We start from the raw sequence: 25558 nt of genomic DNA, 5'->3' as shown, positions 1-25558 counted from the left end.
TTCTCAGCTCTTTCTAACATATCACTCCCATTTTTCTCTCTCTAAAAATTTAATATTTTTATTAACGTTTCTCATTCTCAAATTTCACATTTTATAACTTTTCTTTCTTTGTCTACTCCATTTTTTTATCTAAGAAATATATATCTTAAAATTTTCTCTATCTAAATGTTTTCCCTTCAATTTTCTTTCTCTTTTTATTTATTTACTTTCTATAACAAATATATTTTGAAGTTTTTCTTGTCCAAGTTAAACTATTGGACTAAAATAACATTTTGAAAACTACAGAGCTCATATATGTATATATATATATGTGTGTGTGTGAAGCTGAGAGATTAAATCCAACTTCTAGAGAATGGGTAAGGTATCTTAATTTTTGAGCTATACTTATACTGACATGTTGATTTCAACCTATAACCTTAAAAGAAGTAGATATCTTAATTGTTGATCACAAATCACAAATGGGTGATAATAATAATCTTTTAAGAAGTTAGGTTCACTTGAATTATAATACTCAGAAAACAAATTAAAGATGATTGAATACTAATCTAAGGCTTTTGACTAGTTAAATTAGGTTGAAATTAGTATTAGATTTTCATTTACACATCGATATATTTTTCATAGTTCTATGGGTAAGAGACGAATCAACATTTTCATTATATTATAAAAAAAATAGATAAAAAAATATAAAAAGATATCAATAAAATATTAGTAATATGCACATGATATTAATAATAAGAATTATAACTTATTTAAAAGAGTATGATGCTTGTTGTGTTAATTTAAATAATTTTTTATGATTTTTTCCATCAAATTTTCAAAAGATAGGGACTTCAATATTTTCATGACGTGACATCTAAAATCTTGGATTTAATGAAAAAGAAAAAGTACTAGTGGACAAAAAATATTTACAAATTAAAAAACAATGAAGGTTAAAAATGTCATATTGCACCATATTTTAAAAATATTTGTGTGAAATGGCGATTTGTGATTGGATACTAGCTCTTGACATCTTCATCTTGGGCAACTACTGCAAAACAAACGACCTAATTGATTGGTAAATTGCCGCCCATCTTTCAAATTCAGAGCTTCAACTCGATTCGCAGAAGGGAAATTGAGATTAGGGTTTTGGGTTTAAGTTTTAGGATTCGATTATTGGAAGATCAAAATATAGACCCCAGGAGTTCTGTTCGGTCCAAGCAACGAAATGGAGCCTATAACCTACGTTGTCGACAAATTAAAAGGTTTCGGAACCGCAAGCCATAATTTCATCGATGGCTTAGTTCATCGCCGAGAGAAGTCGTCTCGCCGGAGACCGGTAATGGATAATCTTTCTCCCTCGTCTGAATTTTATATAATTTCATAATCCGTGTTTCTTCACGTCTGAATATTACCGGTTCTTGCTGCTCCTATGATGCTGTTTTTAGTTTGTATTAGTCCTTTTTCTATCGGGTTTAGAGTAGGAAGGCTTTGATTTTCCTGCTCATTTTCTACAGAAAGTTTCGGCCTCCAACATTGAAGTTCTGTGTCGACATTGTAGTATGTTGCCAATAGCTGTCCTTCTTGATGAACATTTTGGCTGAAACTCTTAGCGTGTGTGTGTTTGGTACAATTTTGTAAGGGATTTTTGTAGCGCCAAAAGTGTTATTCTAAAAACTAGATTGTTTTCAATACATAAAAATCACTTTTTGAAATAATCAAATTGGTATATAATTATGTCTGAAGAATTGCTTTCAAGTTAATTCTCAAGTGTGATTGACTAGGAATATCTTTAGAATCACTTTATGGTAATTTGACACTTGTAGAATTACTTTTAGATGCAGTGCAAACCAAACAAACTTGTGATTAAAATCTCTTTTAAGAAAATGGAACCAAACACTCAAGTATTCTAATTAGAACTATGTTTGTAAAAAAATGTTTCAAGTAAAAAAGATATTTTTTAAAAGACGTATTTACATTAGAAGGTACGTCAAACTCATCCTTGGTGAACTTTAGAATCTATGTGGTAGTGCAAATGCCTCTATTTATGGCTTTATATGGCATGTGCTTGATGAAATGATCGGGAAAGTATATGATCTACTACAGGGTGACGAAGGTGTATCATTCTACCTGATGCTTCTTTTTTATTCCAAAACGAATTTCTTGCACATGGATATCATCTCAACAGGCTGACTTGCCATGTATTAGTTATGCAACTCTTAACTTCACATTTTCTCTGGCTATGTAGTTTTACCTGATGAGAGATTGCAATGATGTGATTTGTTTTAGAGTGATCCAATTTTGTTATTAAATTTCTGCCACTTGATGGCATAGTAATTAAAACCTTTTGCTGGTACGTTATTTTCAGATTGAAATCCTGAAGCGGCTGCAAAGGGAAGCATTTTCAGATCTGATGAGACTTAGGGATAGACAAGACAAGGTGGAGAAGACATTATCCTTTTACGGTACACAGAAGAGCAGCCCATTCCAGGAAAGTGCCACCCACGTTAAAGGAGAAGTTGATTTATTGGGTGCCTTGCTATTGATGAGTGTTATTGATAGAAATAGCTGCAATGCACTTTGTAGAGCAGGAATATCCACAGGAATTCACTCAAGGTTGACTTTTGAAGCAACTGTACGAGAGAACGATTCTCTTGTTGCAGAGTTTGTAGCCAATCAAAAGGCCATTGTGGATTTTGGTGTCCATTCTGGAAGTGAACTTACTCTATCTAAAGTTTTTTACAAGGCTAGTGTCGGAGATTGGATGTCTGCAATTGCAATTCCTCTTGGAGCTCGATGTCGAGATGTTGCAGTAATAGCAAATCCTTCTCATCAGGTATGATTAAATTGCAATTGTGACTTTTCATGATTCTATCTAATGTAAGAATTTGCTGTACGCATAAGCATATGCAGTTCTATATGAGTTCATTGGACTAGTATTTAATTTTATGTTATGTGGTTTTTGTTGAGGTAATAATCTTCATCCTAAGTAGCTAGGATGGATGGGTTAATCACTCCATTAAATTCATATGGAACCTGATAATCATCCTTAAGTAGACTGTGTTTATCAATAGTTAGCTAGTGAATTGACCTCTATGGTTAGATTGACATGGGATTGGAAGGCAAACCAACCTCTTGAGAGTTATAGGAAAAAGGGGAAAAAAAGACAGAAGTTACAGGGGACGTTGCCCCTTTGATCTAATTTATTAGTGTTTTCATGCAAGAGTTGTTACTTCGAGAAAAAAGAGAGTGTAACAGACTAGCGACTTTTTGCGTCATTCTCTTTTGCTTTTACGCATATTCCTTTCAAATTATAATTAGGGTATTGATATTTATTAACCTACCACTTGGTAGTTATGTTGTATGTTTTAATGTGAGAGGAGTGCTTACAAATTTTGTCCTTAGAATTTTAATGGTGGTATCTATTTAGTCTCTAAACTTAAAAAAGTTATAAGTATACTTCTAAACTTTCAATTTTATTTTTAACCGCCCTTATTTGTTAATTATAATTTTTTCTATGTTAATGTGATACGTCGACTGTACAAATGAGTAATTATTTGATGCAACATAACAAGACTAACACATGGTGAACTAGTGTTCCTTGTCGATTAAATACAGGCAGGCGTGCTAAACTCAACTGTTACCGTGTTAACTTTCTTACATATATTTAATCCACTTGGCAAGGTCTCTAGTTTGCCACTTGTTGCCATGGAATGCCAAATAATAACCCATTAGTAAAGTCAAATTGCCATATCGTGTTAAACTAAGTTAGTGATAGAGTTTTTAAAAATAAAGTTGAAAAGGTTTGAAATTTCATAGACGTGATTAAAACTTTTTAAAGTTTAGAGACTCTGTAACATAATCATCAAAATTCGAGACCAAAATTATAATTTAACCTATTTAATATTACTGTTAATCTTGAACTCGAGTTATTTGGTGGTACTCATCTAAGAGTGTGTTATTTTTTTGGCTTTTAATTTATGAAGTTAATCCTAATGGTGCTTCTATGTGGTAGGAAAAGGGTCTTACCGATATTTCATCTTTTGGACCACCCCTTTTGGATCAGCCTAGTGGTGGTGCCATTGGTTTAACTGTGAGAAAATCCAATGTTACTGCTTCCTTAGCTCAATTTATTTCTACAGAGAGAATACAACCGAGTTTCGACCGGATTCAACATTACCTAAGTACTTTCGGGCAACTGGTGTATCAACTTCCAAGAGGAACAAAACTCTCGCTTTTGGGTCTTCTCCAAGCACCAAAATTTACTCAACACGTCAATCTCGGAGCTCTAACACTTCCAGTATCCCTCGGAAGTCGGCATACATCTCCTGAAACAGTTGAAGCACCTGATCCACTCTCCTCAACTGTTTCAAGGAAAGCTATGTCAAGGGGTTCTATTGCTTTACTGTTGGAGTCTGAACTTGATGAGTTAACCAGGATTGGAGGTTGGGTTGAGGTGAGCCAATCAAATCCTAAACATATGCAATGGGCTGTGTCAGTGTCTGATAATAGTGAAGATGCATTAGGTTGGGGAATGAGTTTAAGTGGGATCACTCAAGGCCCCTTAGACAGGAGTCAGTTTCAGGTTGAATCTTATGTCAAACTTAACATGAGTAAGAGATTCAGCTTAAAGCCAGGAATTGCATATGTGACAGACGGCGATGCCAAAATGATGGCCTTTCTAGTTCGATCTAACTGGTCACTCTGATATCAATCTTATGAAATGTGACAATTTTTCCTGCTCGTGTACGTTGAAAGAGGATACTGCTCGTCTGAAAGGTCCATATGTGCCTCCTTTGGATGTGATGTCTATATTCAGAACTCTTTCAAAAGGAAAAGTGAAGTGCTGCTTCCGGAAATTTTCCTCGCTGGTAAGGGACTTCTAACTCTATATGTGCTTAATCTCCATTCAACAAAAAGTTTGAACTTTCCTTTTATTTTGATGGGTTTGATTAAAGCTAAGCAAAAGTTTATAGGCATAATTGAAACTTTCATAAACATTCGTGGCGTCGCTTTGGGGACATCCAATAAAGATTCGTGGCAAACTAAGCATTACTCATTTTTTCTCTGAATTTGCAGGAAGCTTCTTCTCCTTGTTCCGAACCAGGATGGTTTCATGCCAAATTTGATGAATAATATCATCAGAGATGATTGTAGAAGAGAGCTTAGGAGTTAATGATAGAAGGCAAACGTCAGTGGAGAAATCATGTGATTCTACTAATCTTTCTTCTGGTGCTTAGATTTTCATCACATGTCAGTTCATCCCTGCATTAATACCTGTTAGAAACTTTATGGCAAACTATTAAATAAATTATTTTCTATTTGTTATAAGTTTTTGATTTCGGTAGTAATTTAACGAAACTTTTCTTTCTTTTTTCTTCTGGATGCCATTGCCTTTTCTAGTTAAAAATATTTTTCAACAATTTTTTATTTGTGTTAGTTACATGATAAAAATTATAAAAATACTTTTAAATATTTTTAGGGAAGCGTAAAATACTGCACTCAAGAATTATTTCAAATCCACCCTTTTTTTTTTCTTCCACATATTCCTAATTTATTTTGTCCAAATGACTTTCCCTACACAGTGCAGATAATGAAGTTTATTAAGAATGGACTCTTGTTTTTAAGTTAGAAAAGGCTCCATTATTTTTTTATACGACAAAAGCAAATAAAAATCGACTATTTACTCAATTATTTGAGAGTTTATGTTGAATTGTTATTCTTTTTTTTTTTTTAATAAATCCCTACAAAATTTGTTTTTAAGTAGTTTGTTAATTGTTTTAAAAGATTTTGGCATATCTGCTCTAGTTTTTTTTAAGCCCTCTCAAATTTATGGATTTTCTTATTTTCTGTGACATGGATTAGAGACATATGTCTTATTATTTTTCAAGCTCGTTTTATCTTTTGAAACCAATTTGAATTCTTAACTAAATTTCACTAACAAAATTACTTTTCTTTAATTTTTAAAAATTGGCTCGGATTTAAAAAATGCAGCTAGGAAATAAAAACTAATTAATAAAAATAACATTTACAAACTTTATTTTTCAAAATAGAAGACAAAAAATAAAATAGTCGTAGGAGATCTTATCTCAAATTTCTAACACCTATCATCGATATGTATGAATTAAAAATGTTTTTTGAAAGTAGGAGAGGAAAAAATAAATATCGGGTCGGTCCATATATAAAAACGGAGTGGGTAATGGGTGATTATATTCAAACCCATTCTGTGGTGAGTTTCCGTTTTGTTCCACAACTTCTCTGGTTTTGGAGACCTCGCCGAATCCTCCACAATCGAAATACGCGCACCATCATCATGTCTTCAGCAAGGAAGATCACCTTGAAGAGCTCCGATGGCGAGATCTTCGAGGTCGACGAAGCGGTGGCCTTGGAGTCGCAGACCATCAAGCACATGATCGAAGACGATTGCGCCGACAGTGGAATACCCCTCCCTAACGTAAACAGCAAGATCCTCTCCAAGGTCATCGAGTACTGCAAGAAGCACGTCGAGTCCCCCAAGCCCGAGGACCGCGCCGCCTCTGTCGACGACGACCTCAAGACTTGGGACACCGAATTCGTCAAAGTCGACCAGGCCACCCTTTTCGATCTCATCTTGGTTTGTCGATTTCTTCCTCTTTCTTTCTTCTTTTATCTTGGGGGCTCTGTTTTTATGCCCTCCGATTGCTTGTTTAGTCTTTTTTTTTTTTTGGTTAATTAGGGGTCTAGGGTTTCGTTTCGGTGCTTCTTTGATTTGGGGTTCGATTCTTTCGGTTCTTGCTTCGATGCTTACTTGGTTATAGTAGAAAGTAGATATCGCTATTTGTGTATGGGATATTGCTGAATTTACTGAATCTTGAAGACCACCTGCAGAAATAGATGATATGGATAGCTTTATTTTCTAGCGGGAGTCGCTAGGGGAGAACTCTTTTTTATTCAAGGGGTTTTGTATCGAAGGGCTTGATATATAAGGCGTTTGGTTCCGATCTTAGTTAGGAATTGTACCACTGAATCATGCGCTGTGTATTTCCTGTTTGTCGAATGATGATATTCTTTGACTACCAGGAATAGCCATACCGAGTAGTGTTCCAATAAACGTTCAACTTGTTTAAACTGTTCTATCCGATCCAATCTTTTTAAGTTTTGGGTGGGGCACGGTAGTATTGTTTAGTTTAGCAACTTTGGCTGAGGTAATTGGATATAAATTGCTTCTCTTCGGGTGGAATATGGGTGGTTTTCTTTTCTTTTTTTTTTTCCCTTGTCGAACTTGATCTTCCTGCATTGTTCAGATTTTAATATGAGTTTTTTACTGCTTCTGATCATTTGTAATAATATTTACTTGAAGGTGAAACCCCAAGTTTGTTTACTCATTTTGAAGTTTTTCTTTTTTGACTCTTGCTAATCATATGATAGTTATCCTGTCAAGTGTCATTCAATCATGTTTGTGTGTTTCTCTTTTGGTTATGGTTTGTCTGAAATTGATTGGTGGTTCTTAATTGTTTGTAATTGTACTCAGTTAATTACAATGTTTTAAAAGGCTAAAGGCGGCCTCGAGGCTTTTTCTCTTGAAAAGGCAAGGCGTAAGCCTCAAGGCGGTATGAGGCGTAAGCCTCAATTTTAATTAAAAGAATTAAACAAATCCTAAATTTGTGTGGTCAAGTATTACCAAACATAATAGTTATATAAAATTATCAAAATATCCACCTGTTACTTGTCACTCAAAAAAAATTCTAAAAAAACATCATAACATCACTACTATAAAATTCTAAAAAAACATCATAACATCACTACTATAAAATTCTAAAAAAACATCATAACATCACTACTATTATCACCAATAGAACTTACTTATTCTATAAATTATTGTCTTCAATATTTTTTATTTTTAAAGTCCAGGTAGTAAAAGTAGTAATAGATTGAATTGTTACAACTTCTGCTTAGGATTCCATACAAAAAAAACTTGATATTTTTTAAGAATTGGAAAAATTAATAGTATTCCTGTAATCATTACACGAGGCGTATACTTGAAGCCTCAGTGTGTTTTCAAAGAGGCGTAAGCCTCTTCTATGCGAGGCGTAAGCCTCTTATAGTCAAAAGAAGGTGTAAGACTTGAGGCTAAAAGTTAGAGCCTTGCCTCGAGGCGGGCCTCAAGGCGTAAGCCTCAAAAGCCTTTTAAAACATTGGTTAATTATAAGTTCTAATTTTTCATCATCTTTTGGTCAAACGAGTACTGAAAAGTTATTGTTTTGTAGTAGTATTTCCTTGAATCCACCTGATATATTTGGTTTATAAGATGTTAATTGTTTTCATTGAAAACTAAAAAAATTATGTTAGAATCAGTTGAACTGAATATATGGACTGGTTGGGTTTTGTAAGTTAATTGTGAGTGGAAAGGGTGAAGAATATCTATAATTATCCAGTTTCCCTTGAAATAGTTCCACTGTCCCGTTTGAAGCTCCCCCGAGTAGAGCCATCACTGTAATTTCTTGCTCTTTTTCATTCCCGCGATTGTTGGTTACTGGATATTCCCATCTCTAACTTGATATGTGATACTGAGACAGGCTGCAAACTATCTCAATATCAAAAGCTTGCTAGATTTGACTTGTCAGACAGTGGCAGACATGATCAAGGGGAAGACTCCTGAGGAGATCCGCAAGACATTTAACATCAAGAATGACTTTACACCCGAGGAAGAGGAGGAGGTTCGTAGGGAGAATCAGTGGGCCTTTGAGTAAAACAAAAAAAATAAACGAGCGAAACGCTTGTATGTTACTTTCTCTTGTTGCATGGTAACGTTTGATCTTTGTTCTACCTGTGTTATGCTAAACCTTGTGATGTCGGTTGGGTGTTTACTTCATTCTACAATCTGTTATATTATTTCATCCAACTTAACTGACTTCGGCATTTTTTTAATACAAGATGAACTCGTGGAGCACCCTTGTCTTCACAATTGTTCCATGAATTGTTTATTTTGATTGATTGTGCTGCTTCATGAATTGTTCCATTGTTGTCAACTCCTCTAGTATTGTTGCTGCTTCATGAGTAGTAGGCCAGTTCTAGTTTGCATCATTTAAATAAGCCTCGGATGCTGCAATAGTTGAAATATCTTGTAGTTGTAGAGAGGCCCTTGTTAGTGGAGCCAATAGTGGTAGTGTTGCAAAAGTGAGATGTGTGTTGAAGACTTAGGTTCTTTGTTATTACCTCTAGGTCTAGCTTCAATAAATTGAATCCATTGACACTCTTCGTCTTTAAGGTGATTCCCCACTCAATAGCAATTGTGTGGATAAAAAAATTTCCAAGTTTTTGTAGTACCTTAAATGATAGTGAAAGATTACATTCATTGATTAGGTGTTTGAAATGTGTGTTATAGAATCTTTGATTGAATAGGAGTTCGATCTCATGGAGAAATTATGCAAGGAATTGAACTATTTGAGAGAGAGTTTGAGATGAGCATCGATTCTTGAGTCGAAGAAAGTTGACTAACGATCTGTTTGGCATTTTGAGAATTGGTTAGAAATGGTTTCAAAGGAGGAGAAGAAGGAAGAGGGAATAGACCATTTGATCTGTGCTACTTTGGATGTCGACGACAAGGAGTCGTGGAAGACAGTGGTGGCCGGTGACATGTTGCGGCTCAAATGGTCGGGAGGGGCTCTACGTAAATAATTGACCATTAAATAATTCTTTTCGTAAAACTCACAAATTTCAACCATAAGATTCCACCTAAAATTAGAATCATTTTGATATTTTAAAATCCTAAAATTTAAAATAATTTTCATTCAATTCTAGATGCCAAATGTAGGGGGAAATTATAATATAGGCCAAGAGTTGAGACCTATTGTCAACTTCACAGTAGCGTCACCCACAACTTAAGACCTTGAGCATAGGTAAAAGATCTTTTTAACTCCTTTCACTCAGCTAAGAATTTGATAGTTCCAACTAACGCTTGAGAGCAGTTCAACAACTTCATTAAATAAATAAATGGTTGTCGAGATTGTCACCGTAATCATTGTCGTAATTCTCACAACATAAAGATTCCACCTAACCCATATAAATACACCATCGGTCTATCCTGTCAAGTATGCAATTCTGTTTGAAACCGATCTAGAGATTCAGACTTTGGACTTACTTGAGCGTCATAGTGCTTATTTTTTGCTTGCATGTCTTCGTGTTCAACTTGCTCTCCTTAGCTCACTTTGTCAGCTCGCTCACGCAAAAATTTCTAAGTTTCAAATTAAACATACTTCTTGTGAGTTAGGGGATTGAAAATATTCATCCCTCATTATGCATTAAAAATTTAATTAAAATATTAAAAAAAAGTTAGATATAATTATATTTTGCACTTCTAAAATTTTAATTTAATTTTCCACTTTCATCACCAATATTTCAATGAAAATTTTAGCCCAAAAGAGCAATGATATTTAAGGAATGGACAGAGGCACTTTTCTATTTTATTTTATTTTTTTTGGATTATTCTTAGTTTTAAGGTTATAATATATAACATATTATGCACTTGGACATAACTAAGTAGTTAGTAATTAGTGGTATTTTTTTAAAGTGGGTAAGTTTGGTTTCTCTTCCTCTTAATTATAATATACTATTAAAAAAAGTATGATTCCAATATTTTAAAATATCCAATAACAAGGTCAAATTATGGTTAGACTCAGCTCTCACACCTTGGAGCTTGCATTGTATATTAGACAACATTGAAAAGGTAATAGTGGTAGCAATAGCAAGTGAATTAAGCTAGTAAAGATAAATATAGTAGAGTTGCTCTCAAATAGATTTGGGGTTAATCAAAGGGACCTGATCTTGACAAAATTAAGCTAGTAAAGATAAATATGATGTAATATACTCATAATATTTTAAAAAGCTAAAGTTAAATATGATGATCATGACCATATACCTATTACTAGAGCCAACATCCTACTTATAAGTACTAGTAGTAGGAGAACGATGCTCGATGCTTATGGAATGTGTTAGGATTGAAGTATTTTTTAAATCTAATTTAATTATTCGACCAAACCCAACTATTAACTATTTGGAGTTAGAGTGGTTCTAGTTATTCGGATCAGAACAAATAAAAGTAAATGTTATAACATATATTTACATAAACGTTTAATTAAGATGCCAAAAGAATGATTGAATGAAATAAAACTAATATATATATATATGTAGGGTAAGTAAAAGAAATTGTTTTAAAATTAATAATAAGTCCAAATTTATTTTAAGTGAACTTTGAATCAACTCAACTCAACCTAAACAAGTTTATAATTCAATTGTTGCGGGCTTGGAAAACAACATCAAGACCTAACAAGTGGAAATCATAATAAATAGGGAGGAAACGACAATGCAGGGGTTCGAACATAGGACCTCTCGCTCTGATACCATCTTAAAAATGAACAAACCACCACTCCACCCAAAAGCTTAAGCTAATGAGTTGGGTAAATTTAATTCATTTATATGGATTCTAACACACGTCAATACCATTTAATATTAATATGAGTTACATCGGCATTAAAAGATTATTTATATAAAACAACAAATAAAATGAGTATATACTAGTATTTGACGAAGTAGCACAATTGAGATCGTCGTGTCGTGTCGTCAACGGTGGCTAATCGGACTTCCCTAGCAACGATGGATTCGAGATCGGGGCACGTGTAATTATAGTAATATGGTAGGCTCAAGGCGTAGAAGTTTTTTGGGATTTTGCAGCTGTGTCTCATACGCGGAGAATGGTGCGTGCGAGAGACAATAACGTGTGGAGAAAGTGATAAAATAACGAATGGATGCAGCCGGAGGCTAAACTACTACTACACAACTGCCACGTGGCTCCTTCTCCTTTTCTTCTGGACTTCTCTCATCTTAATTTACACCAATCCTCACGAAACCCTTATTTTATTTTTATATATATAACACAGCAATTCCAAAATTCTTCTCATTTTTTTTCTGTTCTGTTATGTTTTCCACAAACATGAAAAATCCCCTTTCGACCTCCCTCTCATCTACCATCTTTAATAAAACAGGTCAGTAATATAGATTTCCGTTATTATTACTCATTTTCCAATTTATGTGATGTTTAAATCAAGTGTTTTTTTCTTTTCGTGATTGAACAAAAAATGACAACAAAATCAAGAAACAAGAAAAGTTACCAAATTAGTCCATATATAATTTTTTTACCCTTTTTTTCCATTTGATCTTCATATGTCCATAATTCTATCAAATTTTATAAATTAAAATTAAAAACAAAAATCTTATATCAACTGTAATTGTAGCTCGCTTCTAAGAAATCATAGGTTAAAACAGAGGGAGAAAAATAATTGTAGTGTCGTGGAAGAACTACTGGTTTTGAAAGTAATTTCGACTACAATGCTATATCTCTTATTCTGTTTAAAATATAAGTTATTTTCGACTGAAAGTTATTTTTTCTTATTTTATTTTATTGTACATTAATTTCAATATAATATCATCGATCTTTTCCATCCAACCATTCCAATTGGAAAATAATCCCTAATATATATATATATTGATTCGTTTATTTGTAGGTTTTGCTTCTGGCGTTGATCATCTTAATCATTAATCCGAATGATAATATATTTTTTTTTTTTGTTTTAATATTTTGGTGACAATTAATCTCAGACGACAGATTAGAAAAGAACAAGGTTAGAAACAATGGGTTATGGAGAAAGTCAAACGTTAAGGAAGAATACGAAGCAGCCTTCAGAACAAACTCTTACATTGAAATCACAACCCCCACCGACGACACATCGTCCGCCCCATGTCGGCTCCAACCAGACCAAGACCTAATTCTCCACGACATGTCGTTCCAGAGCTCCCATATTGATCATCATCTTCTTGTTCACTACTTGGAAGCCAGTTTTCAAGCTTTTGAAACCTGCCAACTTCTCCTCCAAGCCCTCCACCAAACGAAGATCAGCCACGCCATTGCCAAAAGATCAGTCGTCAATTACCTCACAAGAAGGGCTTCAACGGTGGACGACGACGATAACGGCAATAACGGCGACGGCGACCGTGTTGTTTATGGGGAGTTGGCTTATTTTTCCCACCTCGAAAACCCTTTCTCCATTGCCAGCCATGCCCATTTTCTTGCCTTACACGACACCCATTTGGAGTTGCTTCATGACCTAACTCACAAACGAAATCAGGCTCGAAGAAAGTTGAGGTATGTTTGAAGTATATAACTTAAATCTCATTTTTGTCCCTTATTTTAGGTTGATTTTTGATAGTTGAACTTTCATATTTATTATATTTCGGTGGTTACATTTTTACAATGTCTATTTTAGAACTTGAAATTTTGAAAAATTATCTTTGTTCTGCTTTCAACAATTAGATATGTAATTTCAAGTGTATTAAGGTGTTGATATAAGCACATATTTTTGTGTTACACGGGTCGATTGAGATTAGTATTGGATGAATAAGGTTTAGGTAGTAATAAAAATAATAACAATGACGAAGTAGACATTTTGAAAATTTAAGAGTCAAAATAGACATCTTGAAGGGTTCAATAACCAAAATAATTATAAATTTTAGAAGCACGTGATAGACAGCCACAAGAAAATAATGTAACTTGTATTAAAAATTCACCCTAAGATAGAAAAAAAACTTTGTTCACTAATTCTCTTAAAACTCCCTTTTTTTCTTTTACATACATACCCTTTGCATCAAATACTCCAAAATTAATCCTATTTATAGTTTTTGGAAAAATCTAGATCTCATATTAACTTCCATCATCTCATACGGTGTACATGAACCCCCGCAGTTTTATCCATCTTAAAAAAACTAAATACATGAATACTTAATTAACTTCCTAGGTTCATATACATATATATTATGTATATCCAGGATATAATTAGACGTGTTTAATTTTCAACGTAAAAAATTTGAAAATTCAAGGACAAAATTAAATAAATAAATAAAATCTTGAAAATTTTGGGACTATAATAAAATTTAAACTTAAATTTAATTGTTTATTATTATTTTTTTCTTGTGAGAAAATTAAAAAAAGAACTTACCTTGAGAACCTATGGAAAAAGTCATTTGTTAAAATTCATATTATTCTTATTAAAACAATCTCCTTTTACTTGTGGGGTTATAAATTTGCACAGACATTAATACTAATTGGGGAGAAGACAATGAAATTATTGAAGTTCGAAAAACTTAATTTTCTCTACTTTATAAGTTATATTATATCATATTAAATCATATCATTAAACCCTAAGCAAATAGATTATGATAAATTTAAATGATTCATATGTATTCTTAACCAGGTTGAAAAAGATCTGGAAGAAATTGGGCAGAGCTTGTTTTGTGATATCAAATGCAGCGGTTTTGGGCGCTCTGTTGGTTCTAGCTCTACATAGTCTCATCGGAGTAGTGGCGGCACCAGGGTTGATCAGTTGCTTCGTAAGCTTACCGAAGAAGAAAAGAGATGGTACGCCTGTTTCGTCGGAGCTCGTCCTTCGACAAATGGAGATTGTGATGAGAGCGACGTATATAACGATGAACGACTTGGATACGTTGAGTCGAATGGCAGCGAGGCTCGAGGGTGAGATGGAGCATCTGAGAGCCATTGGCGAGATGTGGATGAGAAGCAGCAGCAGAATAAGAAGTGAGATATTGAAGGAGGCTGTTGCAGAAGATGAGGCCATTGTGGAGCAAATGAAGGAGCTTCAACAACATATCTACTTGTGTTTTCTTACCATAAATAGGTCTAGAAGGCTTGTTATGAAGGAAATTATTATGGGAGATAGGGATCAAAATGGGTGATGAATATACTAGCCAGATCAATTCATTTATTTTATTTGTTTCTTGGTTTTAGTTTTAGAACTATTCTTTGGGTTGGGTTGGAGTTTGTTATTTCTTTTTTTTTTTATTGAAAAAAGAAAGAGAAATAGATAATTAAGTAATCATTTATTGTTCCTCGTTACTTTACAATTTAATTTTTTTTATATGAATAAAGAAATTTAAAGTTAAATATTTAATTTTTTATGTTATATTTAGTATTAATATTTATTGTGACTTTTCTAAGTTACTAATAATAAAATCATGCTTTTATTTATATTTCGGGAAAAACTTGAAATGGAATTAAAAAACTTATTTTATATGTTAGATTTTTTATTTTGTTTGGGGGAATTCAAACAGATTTCTTTAATAAAGAAGAAAGTGCGAAATTTTTATAAGGAAAATTAGTGGAAAGAAGATAACATTTTTGAAACAAATATATTTAATGTTGGATGGGAAAAAACAAGTTGCTCTGCCTGTGCCCACAATTTTAATTTCTTTTTGGAGAGGGAAACAGAGCCAAAAAGATAGATTAAATAAATATATCAATTCTTATCTTGATCTTTTTATACTTTTTAAATTGTGGATTCTTTGTTATATCTTTAAATTTTCCATTCTAAATTTCTAATTCTTGAACCATAGTCCAACTATATGTGCTAATACATTGTTTTATGTTGAGTGCAAGCAAGAAAATTTATAAATAAAGACTAAATTGAATTGTTTATGGTTATTCAAATATTAAAATAAAACATAATTTAAAAATTAATAAAAATAAGGAAAATTTATGTGCTGTGATATTTATAAATATAACAATAAGATTAAGATTTTACAAATATAAAAATTTTATTTAATTTTTTTGTGCATTTTTGGACCTTTAATCAAAACGTCGTGAACTTGAGTCTCCACCCACACATTGTATATAAAAAAGAGAGACTATAATTACATAAAAAAAGAAAAAGCAACACTTCACTCAATAAATTCTTTAAATATTACAATAAATTTGTATTAAATAATTTGTATTGTGTATAGAATTTGTGTTAAAATTTTGAAATAAGGATAAAAAATGATCACTTCTTAAAATAGACTAAAACAAACATTTGTATTTAAGTACAGTGACGAAAATAAATGAAAGTTAAAAAAGTATATTGATCAAAACAAATATTTTGAAAATACGAAAATCAAAAATAAACTAAAGCAAAAAGATAACCAATATAATTTTTATTTATTTTTTATTTTTGGAGAAGCTTAAATTTATAATTCAAACTTTAAAAAAATGAATGGAACACGTGAATAATAATGGTTAAAGTGGATGGGTGCGAAACTTACGTGATAGAGACAGAGACGTGCCCGCATACGGACTAATTATAACTTATTAAGGATAATATTGTTTTTATATCAATAATAATTTAATTCATTAATGATTGATTAATTTTCCATATAAGAATTGCAAACGACAAAATTATTGTTATCTTTTTCCATATGAAGAATAACAATAAAAAATCTTCGTAAAAAAGAAAAAAATAGTTTAAATACTATTTTGAAGGATGTGATTTACACTTTAGTTCATTTTGGTTCATGTAATTTTAAAATATTTATTTTGTCTATGTATTTTCAAAATATCTATTTTGATCTCTATACTTTAAAAAGTGGTCATTTTAATATCTTTATTTTCATTTTTATCATATTTCTTTTTATCTTAATTTTATCATAACACTCCCCCACTAGATTTCTTGAATTTAAAAGCAATAGATTTGATTTAAAAGGTTTCATTGTCCATAAAATTTGTGTTAAAATTTTAAAAATTGAGACTAAATTGGTCATTTTTTAAAAGTACATGAACAGAGACGTTTTGAAAATATCAAGATTAAAGATTAAAAATAAACAAAAATAAAAAGTGCATGAATCCAAACAAATATTGTTGGGAGTACATGAATAAATGAAGCAAAAGTGATCACCAATTTAACTAGTAATAAATTAATAATTAAAAATGTGATAATAAAATAATTAAAATTAAGTTCCCAAGAAATAGAGTAGGTGGCTTAGAGCTTCAAGATATATCTTTGAAGTCTTGGATTTATGGAAAAAATGATCCATTGAGAATAGTGTACATACGCCCAAGTCTAGGGGCAAAAAGGTCAAACTAATAAAAAAAATTAAAACTAAATTTATATAGTAAATAGTAATTAATTAATTATTTGGTATTCTGCATTTTCATCACAAGATTCATTGGGAGTTACGAGGGAAAGCTGCACGGGACCCAGCTGATCCGCGTCAGACCAACGCCAGCACTCAAGTTTCCAAATATAAACAATTAATATTATAATTTGGTTTGTATTTTAATTTAGTCTATATAATTTTATATGTCTTAAACTGGACAAAATCTATGTTTTAATTCATGATGTTTTTAGTTTTTTCTTTTTTAATTTTGTTCCTATCATTTAAAAACATTCAATTTACTCTTTACGTTTTATATATTTCAGTCAATAAATATTAAAATTTGTCGATGATAGGTTTTCATGATAAGATATTTTATTGAGTTGATAAAAATTTAGAGAAAAATTCAACCCTTGACAGAAAAGTTGAAATTATGTTACTTTTAAAAATTTGGGGGATAGATTAAAATATTTCATTTCTTTTGGTAACTTAATTCTCTCTCAAAATTTATTCCAACTCGTTAAGTATTATATTATGTAAGTTAATTAGTCAATCATGAATAAAAATAGTATAATTGAAAGTAATTAAAATTAATACATATTAAATAATTTAGATTAAATCGTTGAAAACTCAAGCATACAAGATTAAAACATATATTTAACCTTTTTATTTGGTCTCTATTACTCTATATGTTTTTGTTAAAATTTTCAGAGTGTCCGCAACATTCCAATAAATATTGGGATCCAAGATCTAGATTTAAATGTATAAAATTATTTATTTAATTTAACCATATATGAAGGTGTAGATTCAAATTTCTAACCTTTTAATCGAGAATAAATGTTTTAACCAGCTACGTGCATTAGGTTTGATTGGTTAAATGTATAAAATTGTTAATTATATTATTTTTAAGCATAACCAATAACTTCATTTATAAGAGTATATTTTATTTTTGTTAGAAATGTAACTAAAATTTTACGGTATATAAGTGAATGACTAAATTTACATAAATATGAAAAGAAATATATTCTTAAAAGAAAAAACAGTTATATTTATATATTTATATTGAAACAAAGCCAGCTCGATGTTGTTGAGTACTTCATTAACTATTGGTGTCCCCTTTCTCGAGAAAAAGGGATAAAGTCATAGAAAGAAGGAATATTGATGGAACTTCCATGGGAAAATTTCTAGTCGGGCCCTCCGCTACTTCAACTTAAATTGTGTCATGTATGAATGAGTATTATTATTATTTAAATAAAAATATTTTTAGTTTTTATGTGGGATCTATGGACAAAATTGATCAATGAAGATCCCACATTCTCTCTTAATTAATCATACATTCTCTCTCTTATTAAATATTTTAGATGTTATTATTTATTTTCACTTTTCTAATTTATTCGTCTTTATTTACATCTTCACTTACTTCTCTCATTTTCTATTTTTATTTTGTAAAATTCACTCACTTCTCTCTCTTCTATTTTTATTTTTTGGAAATTTTCTCCATTCAAACTAAATTTCTTGTTTCTTTTTTCTTAATGATTTCTACTTCACCATGATTTTTCTATTTAATTTTTATTTTTCTTGTTTTTTATTATTATTTTTATTTTAAAATGATGAATTTAAAAAAATGTAAATAATTAAACATAACATAGGTAGAGATTTACTTTTTCGGGTGAGGATGAATACATATAAATATTTTTATGGATTCAATAAAAAATTAAAAAATATATAAAATGATTAGAATGTAATAGAAAATAATAATAATAAAGAACAAGAAAAATAAAAAAATAAATAGAAAAGTCATACATAATTTAAATTGTGGAGTGGAAATCGTTAAGAAAAAGAAACAAGAAATTAGTTTGAATGGAGAAATTTTCAAAAAAATAAAAATAGAAGGTGAGAGAAATAAGTGAAGATGTAAATAAGAATAAAGAGATAGAATAAATTAGAAAAATGAAAATAAATAATCACGTCTAAAATATTTAATAAGAGACAGAATATAGGATTAATTTAAGAGAGATAATGTGGGAGAGTGGTTGATCAGTTTTGTCTGTGGGTTCATATAAAAACTAAAAATATTTTTATTTAAATAATAATAGTACTTCTTTACACATGACATAATTTAATAGTTCCCCTACTACGGGAGGACTAGAAATCTTCCCGAGCTTCGACCACCAATTTTTTTGTTCATATGTCACTGACTTACTATATTGTTTAACAAAAATAAAATTATTTTAACTAGTTTGAACCATGTTTACGTATTTATGTAATTTGATTTAAATATTTTCACACTTATTTAATTTCAAAATAAAATTAAAAATAACTTTCAATGATCATAAAAATGAATTCTCCCATAAAAATACATGTGTATTGCTTTGAACCTTCACTTTCATACATTACTTTCGAAAAAGAAAATAATAAGAGGAAGAAAAATCCAACCCCATTAAACAATTTCTCGAAAGAAACAAACTGTACCCGTTACCCAATCAATTTGAACAACAAACCTTGTTCATATACTAAATATATAGTATCATATAATTCAAAGCCAAGCATCTCCTTTATCACTCTCTTCAGCTGAAATAACTCCCACCCAAATAATAAAGAAACAGAGAGATCATCAAAATGATCCATACATTAATTTTCATCTGATCACCCTGCAGTTAAGCCGGACCTCTTCTCCGGCGCCGGCGATGCGGCTCATCTTCACCATCGACTTCACAAACGCCTTCTCGAACCGCTGCTGTTCGTCGGCGAACTTCGACACCAAAGCCTTTGTTTTCGGGGTCGAAAGCAGCGATTGATCAGAAGAGAAAACGCTCCGCCCTTGAAGAATTAGCTTGAAATATGCATTGTCGAACCTCGTCGAAGTTGAATCCAAGGCGGAGCCGGCATTTTTCGCCTTGTTGTGCGCTGGACATGCGCTCCGGAGGCTGGCAGCGAATGCTGGCTGCAGCGACGGGTCAACGTCGAGGCTGGAGTTGAAGTTGTGGATTCTGTTTTGGAACGACGAGCAGTGGGCGAATCCAAGAGTGTGGCCGCCTGAAAAAAATTAAATATATTGTAACCTATTTATTTTTCTTAATTAATATTGATAATCACACTCGTCAAAAAAAATATTACCTGAGAGAGCAACGAGATCTTCTATGGAAAGACCTCTCTGTGAGAAGCTTTGTTGGAGTTGAGAGAAGTTGAAGGTGGGAGCAGGCAATTGTCTGGTTTCAATTGCTTTTGAAATTCTTCCATCTTTTCTTCCTTTTGGGACTTCCCAATGAGGACCTCCAGACTGGTTTCAATGGCAAATCATTAAAAATTCAAGCTTCCTATAGCACAAAGATGAGTGTTTTTTTCAAATTACCAAAACAACCGCGTCACGAGCAGCAAGGGCTAAGATGTCAGCGCACGAAACGACGCTTGGGCAGACCGACTCGATGGCTTTCTTGGCATTGTCAATGACATAAAAAGCATGCAGCGATATATTGGGAGGACCATCTTTTTCTGCAGTGTTCTTCCCCTTCGAGTCGAGAAGCACAGAGCCATCGCAACCCTTCACAACAAAAATCTCATATAATCAGAACTGGAACATTAATAATTATGTGGCCAACAATTTTATATCATTATTGAAGATATAATTTCGAATAAAATTTTCATCTTTTTTCGGTTGCTTACTCTAATGAAACAGTCATGGAAGTGCATTCGAAGCAGTGCAGCTGGGACGGTCTTGTCGTTCACGGTGGCCAAGTGGACTTCTCTAGCGACGATTGACTCGAGATCGGGGCATGTGTGGTCATAGAAGCGGTAGCTCAAGGCGTCGAGAGAGGGAAGGAAGGAGAAAGCAAGGAGAAGAAGGGTGAAGAGAGACATGGGGTTGAAGCTTTTTGAGTTTTAATTGAAGATAGAGCTTTAAATGGGGGATGGAATGAGATGTTGACTAGTGAGGAGAGTATTTATATGTATGGAAAGAGAGAGAGAGAGGGGAGAAGCAAGTGAGAGTGGTTATGGAGAGGGAGATGGTTGTTGAAATATTTGGTGATCCAAAACCACTATTTGTGTGGAGTTGTGTGATGTTAAAGCAAACAAATTGATAGGGGGCAATTTGCAGAAAAGTTTATTTTTAGGGTTACCTTATAATTTGTGATTTGCTCGCCTCTCAACTATTTTGGTTTCAACTAAAAGACCTCGTATCAACAGAGATCTTAAAATTGAATTACAAGTTTGAATCTCTCAATTTTTAATGTTGTGTTTTTAATAAGTATTTGAACTTTAAAACATATACGATAGGCCGTTCTTATACTTTTATTTTGTATTAATTGATAGATCCCTAACCTATTAGACATTTTCTTAAAAAAAATTAGGAACCTAACTAGCATAAAATTGATAAGTTAATGAGCTACTAGATACGAAAATTCAATTGAAAAAAAGAAACACGACGATATTGAATTTTAAAAAATGTCTAATAAGTTAGAGATCTGTAAAAATCTATTAAATTAAACACACTTAAAAATTAAGAGATTTATTAGACACTCCTAAAGTAATTTTATTATAAGAAAAAGGAAAAGAAAAGTCAAACCATTAATTTGTAGGTTATTGGTGTACCTTCATGTGTAAAATAATCTGCTTGTCCCTAACAATCTTATCCAAAATTCTCGATTTACTCCTTAATCTTTTAAGACTCTTAATTTGGCTGAATTGAAAATTTAATTCATTCCAAAAAAAAATAAAAATGTTAAAAGTTGTTAGCTAAAAGCTTATATTTCATTAAATTATTGTGTTATTAATATATTTAGACACGTGGCATATCGCTTAGACACGCTACTAGAAAAAAATGAATTTTATCCATAGATGAGTAAGATTTTAACAATGAACGAGTTGAATCTCACCTGTCATATAGCTTTCGAGTGACATATTTATTGTGTTCAAATATGTTAATAAAATAAGTAAATATGAACATAATATTTTTTCCTACCCATGAGATCCGAAGTTTAAGATGCTATATAGCTAAGTGAATTGAGAAGGGGCTTGAACCTCTAACCTCAAAAACAGGAGTATAAGCACGTGTCCGAGAGAATTATATTTATGTTGGTCCTCAATTTCTTCCATTAAAAAAAAAATGATGAAGTGAAGGGAGGTGGGTAAGCTGTCAATAATCCCTTTTTTAACGACTCCTCAATCACCAACTCCAATAATTAGCTTTTTTATTAAAAGAAAAAAAAAACTACAATAGTTAACTAATTATCAATAATTGGATTTGACTACAACCCCTCAGCCACTCACCTTCTTCCCTTTTTATTCTATTTTATATCATCATTCACACTTAAAATAAATATATTATAAATTTGCGTTTACTTTTTTTTTTTAACCTTTTTTACTCCTCAAAAAAATCTAGTGGATATTTTTCTTTTTAAGTTCAATAATATAGCATGATGTCGGATCCATTTGAACCAGGTTCAAAAATTGATCTTTGATTTGATATCTTAAATTATAATAGAGAATTGCTTATATATTGAGCAACTTTTTAGAGACAAATTAAAAATATTTATTTTATACTCAAACTCTAATTAAACATGTCATTTTATAATAAAAATATTTTTATTTTATAAATTTAGTTTTGGCCTTTTTTTTGTTAGAGATGAAGTTATACTTGGAAAAAATTGAAGTATTATTTATTACGGATAAAATATAATAGGATAAATTGAAATATTACTGTATAATTTTTTTTTTTTTGGAAAATATTATTGTATAAAAATTAATTCAATATTGTCAAAATTTTATAGAGATATGATATTTTTTTATGCATAATCAATATTGAAATTAATAAAATAAATTTAAAAAATGAAACTATAAAAATTTAAATGCACTCATTAGAGAACTTAAAAAGTTAATAAATGCCAAAATTTTGAGAAATTCTTCTAGATGTTAGAAGAATTCCTTATGGATTTGAATGAAAAAGGAAAATGAAACTTTGTTAATATTTGTAATAACTTAAAAAAATGACGCGGGTAGAGTCTCAACATTTCCTCGTATCATTTTAAGAAGTAATTATTAATTTGAAATTAAGAACTAATGATGAATAAATAAAGAAAATGAACATTGTGTTGGACTCAATAACGTATAAACATAGCACCCTCGGGTGTTGGTGCAGTGGCTAGAGGCTACACCCAAGATCCAGGTTCGAATTCTCCTGTGTCTAGAAGTCAAAAAAAAAAAAAAAGACGTGGAAACCTATGTTGGTTTTGTTTTTTCTTTTTATTTAATTAAGGTTTGGTCTCCTCTCATTACAACCACAAATACCTCTCTTGTACAACTTCTCACTCCCCTTATTTCGTAAAATCACAAATACCTCTCTGGTTCATTTGTTGTTTTTTTTTTCAAATTTACTATATATCTTTTTTATTTAAATTTATTGTATTTTTTAATTCAAAATTTCTATATTTTTTTCCAAATTTATTGTATATTTTTTTAATTTAAATTTATTGTGCCTATTCAATCCCACTTATTTATGTTTCAAAAAAATACTTTTTCTTTTTGTTACAAATTTGTTTTTCTTCAATTATTCAACAAATAAAACATAATATTTTTTTCACAATACAAGGTACAAATCATAGAAAGTCAAACTTTAAAAAAGAAAATTCTTTTCATTTATCTTTTTTCCTCCTCTTTTACATTAAATAACAACGTCTACTCTCAATAGTTCAACTAAATCAAGATGTCAAAAGTAATTTAATAAGTCGATATTTATTCTCTTCTCGATGGTAAGGTATCTTGCTGGCGTGGTTTCTTTAGACATAGCAATTTAATTAAACATTTGAAAATAGGTGGTAGTAGAGAAAAAACAATAAATGATAAGAAAAAATAAAAGGCAACAAACTTTGTTGTACCTTTAAATTGTGGACATTGTTGGGAGAGAGAAAAAAGAGGAAAAAAAAAGAAATATTTGATGAGATATTAATGATATTCAGTTTTAATTAAATAATAATAAAGAATTAGAAAACCAACACATGTAATACGGGAGGAGTGCTCCTATACCATTCAGAGCCAAAAGATTTTTCCTAAAATTTTTTGTAGCGCAACAAAACATGTGGCTGAAAAGTCGACGTAGTGGAACAACATAAATTTGACACGTGGCAATATTTCGAGGAAAATATAAAATATTTGATACTTCACGTTCTCACGCGCCATTTGGCAGTGGAATACACGGGCCTCGCGTTCTTTCTTCCAGGCTCACGTGACGTGCAGACTTACCCTTCTGCTTGTGGGATTTGCTCCATCGCATGCTCCAGAATTCATTTTCCCTATTTTCTTCGATTTTTTTTTATCCATTTTCTCTCTATTTTTTTGTTCATTTAATAAATTCTCCTACCACATATTTATCGTATTAAAAAAACTAAAATTAATTATCTTAAATCAACTGCAGTTCCTTTTCTAATTTACTTTCTCAATTAAATAGGTTGCCCATCCTTTCTTTTATATATATATATATATATTTTAATAGGTAGATGTATGGCATCGAACTTACAATTTTTTGATGGAAGATATATACCAATTACTACTAAGTTATATTCGCTTTAGTCTCTTAAGGGTAACGTTTATTTTATTTCACGTGAGATAATTTATATTTAAGACATTAAATTATTTTAGTCAATGTTAAACTTGTAGATCTACTTTGTAGATAGTTTGTCTTTTGTGAGAATTTTTTTTATTAAGATACGAAAAAAGCATTTAACCCTGTTAGAAGGATATGACAGAGAAGTTGAATTTTTAACTTTCAAAAAGATCGGTAGAGCTTTGATTCTTAGTCCATATTACAACTTACAAGAATCAAAACATAAGTGGCGAACCTAAGATTGGAAATAAATTTGGGTTGAGCCATAAATTTGATGGACCATCAAAATTATCAAATCTCCACTAATTTTTTGAAGGAAAGAAATTCGACGAGACCTGCAAAGTAGAAAGATTACGTATTGGTGTTGTGCTAGTCACACACATCCATGCTTAAGTCAGATTTGGAGTTTTATGTAAAGCGTAGCAAGGAGTACAGTTTTCTGTGAAGTTTCTCAGAGATGGTAGAAAGTTTAAAATTGATAGAATTAATATGATATCTTCTTCTTTTGAATTTATTAGGTAAGGATAGTTTTGAATCTTTAGATCATGAGGACGATTCGAATTCGTATATCTCAAAATCTTCTTTCTTTGGGGGCTCCTATCAAGGTTGTCAAATTTTATGAATAAAATTATTTTTATTAAGAATAAAGAATCACAATTTTTCATGAAATAATATGTCTTTTTGTAAATGACATAATCGTATATGAAAGGATATATCTTTTTTATCAAAAAACATAACTTTATATGAAAAAGACGTGACTATTTGAATTGTCACAAATAGTCTATAAATATGTTGTTCTTTTCAGTCTTGAGATACATAAAAATCTTCCCTCAAAGTTCTCTTCATTTTCTCTGTATGATTACTTAAATGTGGGTGTTTGTTGAGTCATGTGATTGAACTGCTGCACTCACAAGTTGGTAATCCATCATATCATATGAGACAATTATTCATCAAACCTTGAGTACTAGGGAGGGAACAAATTTGTCTTAAGGAAACAACGCTACTGTTGGGTTTGGATTGGTTAATTTTGTGTTT

General features: G+C 31.4%; 4 protein-coding genes across 4 annotated transcripts; 3 read left to right on the top strand and 1 right to left on the bottom strand.

Moving 5' to 3' along the window:
- Positions 1-1004: 1004 nt before the first annotated feature.
- Positions 1005-5357, top strand: LOC111013892 (GDSL esterase/lipase). Its single transcript, XM_022288434.2, has 4 exons — positions 1005-1315; positions 2345-2812; positions 3992-4847; positions 5056-5357. The coding sequence occupies exons 1-3, from the start codon at positions 1205-1207 to the stop codon at positions 4682-4684; spliced, it is 1272 nt and encodes a 423-aa protein (XP_022144126.1). The 5' UTR covers positions 1005-1204; the 3' UTR covers positions 4685-4847; positions 5056-5357.
- Positions 5358-6175: 818 nt separating this feature from the next.
- Positions 6176-8928, top strand: LOC111014005 (SKP1-like protein 1A). Its single transcript, XM_022288593.2, has 2 exons — positions 6176-6589; positions 8532-8928. The coding sequence occupies exons 1-2, from the start codon at positions 6176-6178 to the stop codon at positions 8703-8705; spliced, it is 588 nt and encodes a 195-aa protein (XP_022144285.1). The 3' UTR covers positions 8706-8928.
- Positions 8929-11892: 2964 nt separating this feature from the next.
- Positions 11893-14932, top strand: LOC111014023 (transmembrane protein (DUF677)). Its single transcript, XM_022288618.2, has 3 exons — positions 11893-11996; positions 12610-13153; positions 14259-14932. Exons 1-3 carry the CDS (start codon positions 11930-11932, stop codon positions 14755-14757), a joined length of 1110 nt encoding a protein of 369 aa, XP_022144310.1. The 5' UTR covers positions 11893-11929; the 3' UTR covers positions 14758-14932.
- A 4337-nt stretch (positions 14933-19269) lies between these two features.
- Positions 19270-20857, bottom strand: PER64 (Peroxidase superfamily protein). The gene is made up of 4 exons (XM_022288598.2): positions 20590-20857; positions 20279-20467; positions 20044-20206; positions 19270-19962 (listed from the first exon to the last, which is right to left on the bottom strand). Exons 1-4 carry the CDS (start codon positions 20782-20784, stop codon positions 19565-19567), a joined length of 945 nt encoding a protein of 314 aa, XP_022144290.1. The 5' UTR covers positions 20785-20857; the 3' UTR covers positions 19270-19564.
- Between the last annotated feature and the right edge of the window lie 4701 nt (positions 20858-25558).

Source organism: Momordica charantia, assembly GCF_013281855.1.
Source record: "Momordica charantia cultivar OHB3-1 chromosome 8 unlocalized genomic scaffold, Mcharantia_2.0 BLBB01000008.1, whole genome shotgun sequence".
Classification (NCBI taxonomy): domain Eukaryota; kingdom Viridiplantae; phylum Streptophyta; class Magnoliopsida; order Cucurbitales; family Cucurbitaceae; genus Momordica; species Momordica charantia.
This window is presented reverse-complemented; position numbering and strand designations above follow the sequence as displayed.

What these genes read in the sequence shown, in the direction of transcription:
- LOC111014023 (XM_022288618.2), top strand. Translation starts at nt 11,930, where the DNA reads ATGTTTTCCACAAACATGAAAAATCCCCTTTCGACCTCCCTCTCATCT. An exon ending in TACCATCTTTAATAAAACAG is followed by an intron (nt 11,997 to 12,609) that starts GTCAGTAATATA and finishes AATTAATCTCAG; the next exon opens with ACGACAGATTAGAAAAGAAC. An exon ending in CAGGCTCGAAGAAAGTTGAG is followed by an intron (nt 13,154 to 14,258) that starts GTATGTTTGAAG and finishes ATTCTTAACCAG; the next exon opens with GTTGAAAAAGATCTGGAAGA.
- LOC111014005 (XM_022288593.2), top strand. Translation starts at nt 6,176, where the DNA reads ATGGGTGATTATATTCAAACCCATTCTGTGGTGAGTTTCCGTTTTGTT. An exon ending in CCCTTTTCGATCTCATCTTG is followed by an intron (nt 6,590 to 8,531) that starts GTTTGTCGATTT and finishes ATACTGAGACAG; the next exon opens with GCTGCAAACTATCTCAATAT.
- LOC111013892 (XM_022288434.2), top strand. Translation starts at nt 1,205, where the DNA reads ATGGAGCCTATAACCTACGTTGTCGACAAATTAAAAGGTTTCGGAACC. An exon ending in AGTCGTCTCGCCGGAGACCG is followed by an intron (nt 1,316 to 2,344) that starts GTAATGGATAAT and finishes CGTTATTTTCAG; the next exon opens with ATTGAAATCCTGAAGCGGCT. An exon ending in TAGCAAATCCTTCTCATCAG is followed by an intron (nt 2,813 to 3,991) that starts GTATGATTAAAT and finishes TCTATGTGGTAG; the next exon opens with GAAAAGGGTCTTACCGATAT.
- PER64 (XM_022288598.2), bottom strand. Translation starts at nt 20,784, where the DNA reads ATGTCTCTCTTCACCCTTCTTCTCCTTGCTTTCTCCTTCCTTCCCTCT. An exon ending in CTCGTGACGCGGTTGTTTTG is followed by an intron (nt 20,207 to 20,278) that starts GTAATTTGAAAA and finishes CATTGAAACCAG; the next exon opens with TCTGGAGGTCCTCATTGGGA. An exon ending in AGATCTCGTTGCTCTCTCAG is followed by an intron (nt 19,963 to 20,043) that starts GTAATATTTTTT and finishes AATTTTTTTCAG; the next exon opens with GCGGCCACACTCTTGGATTC.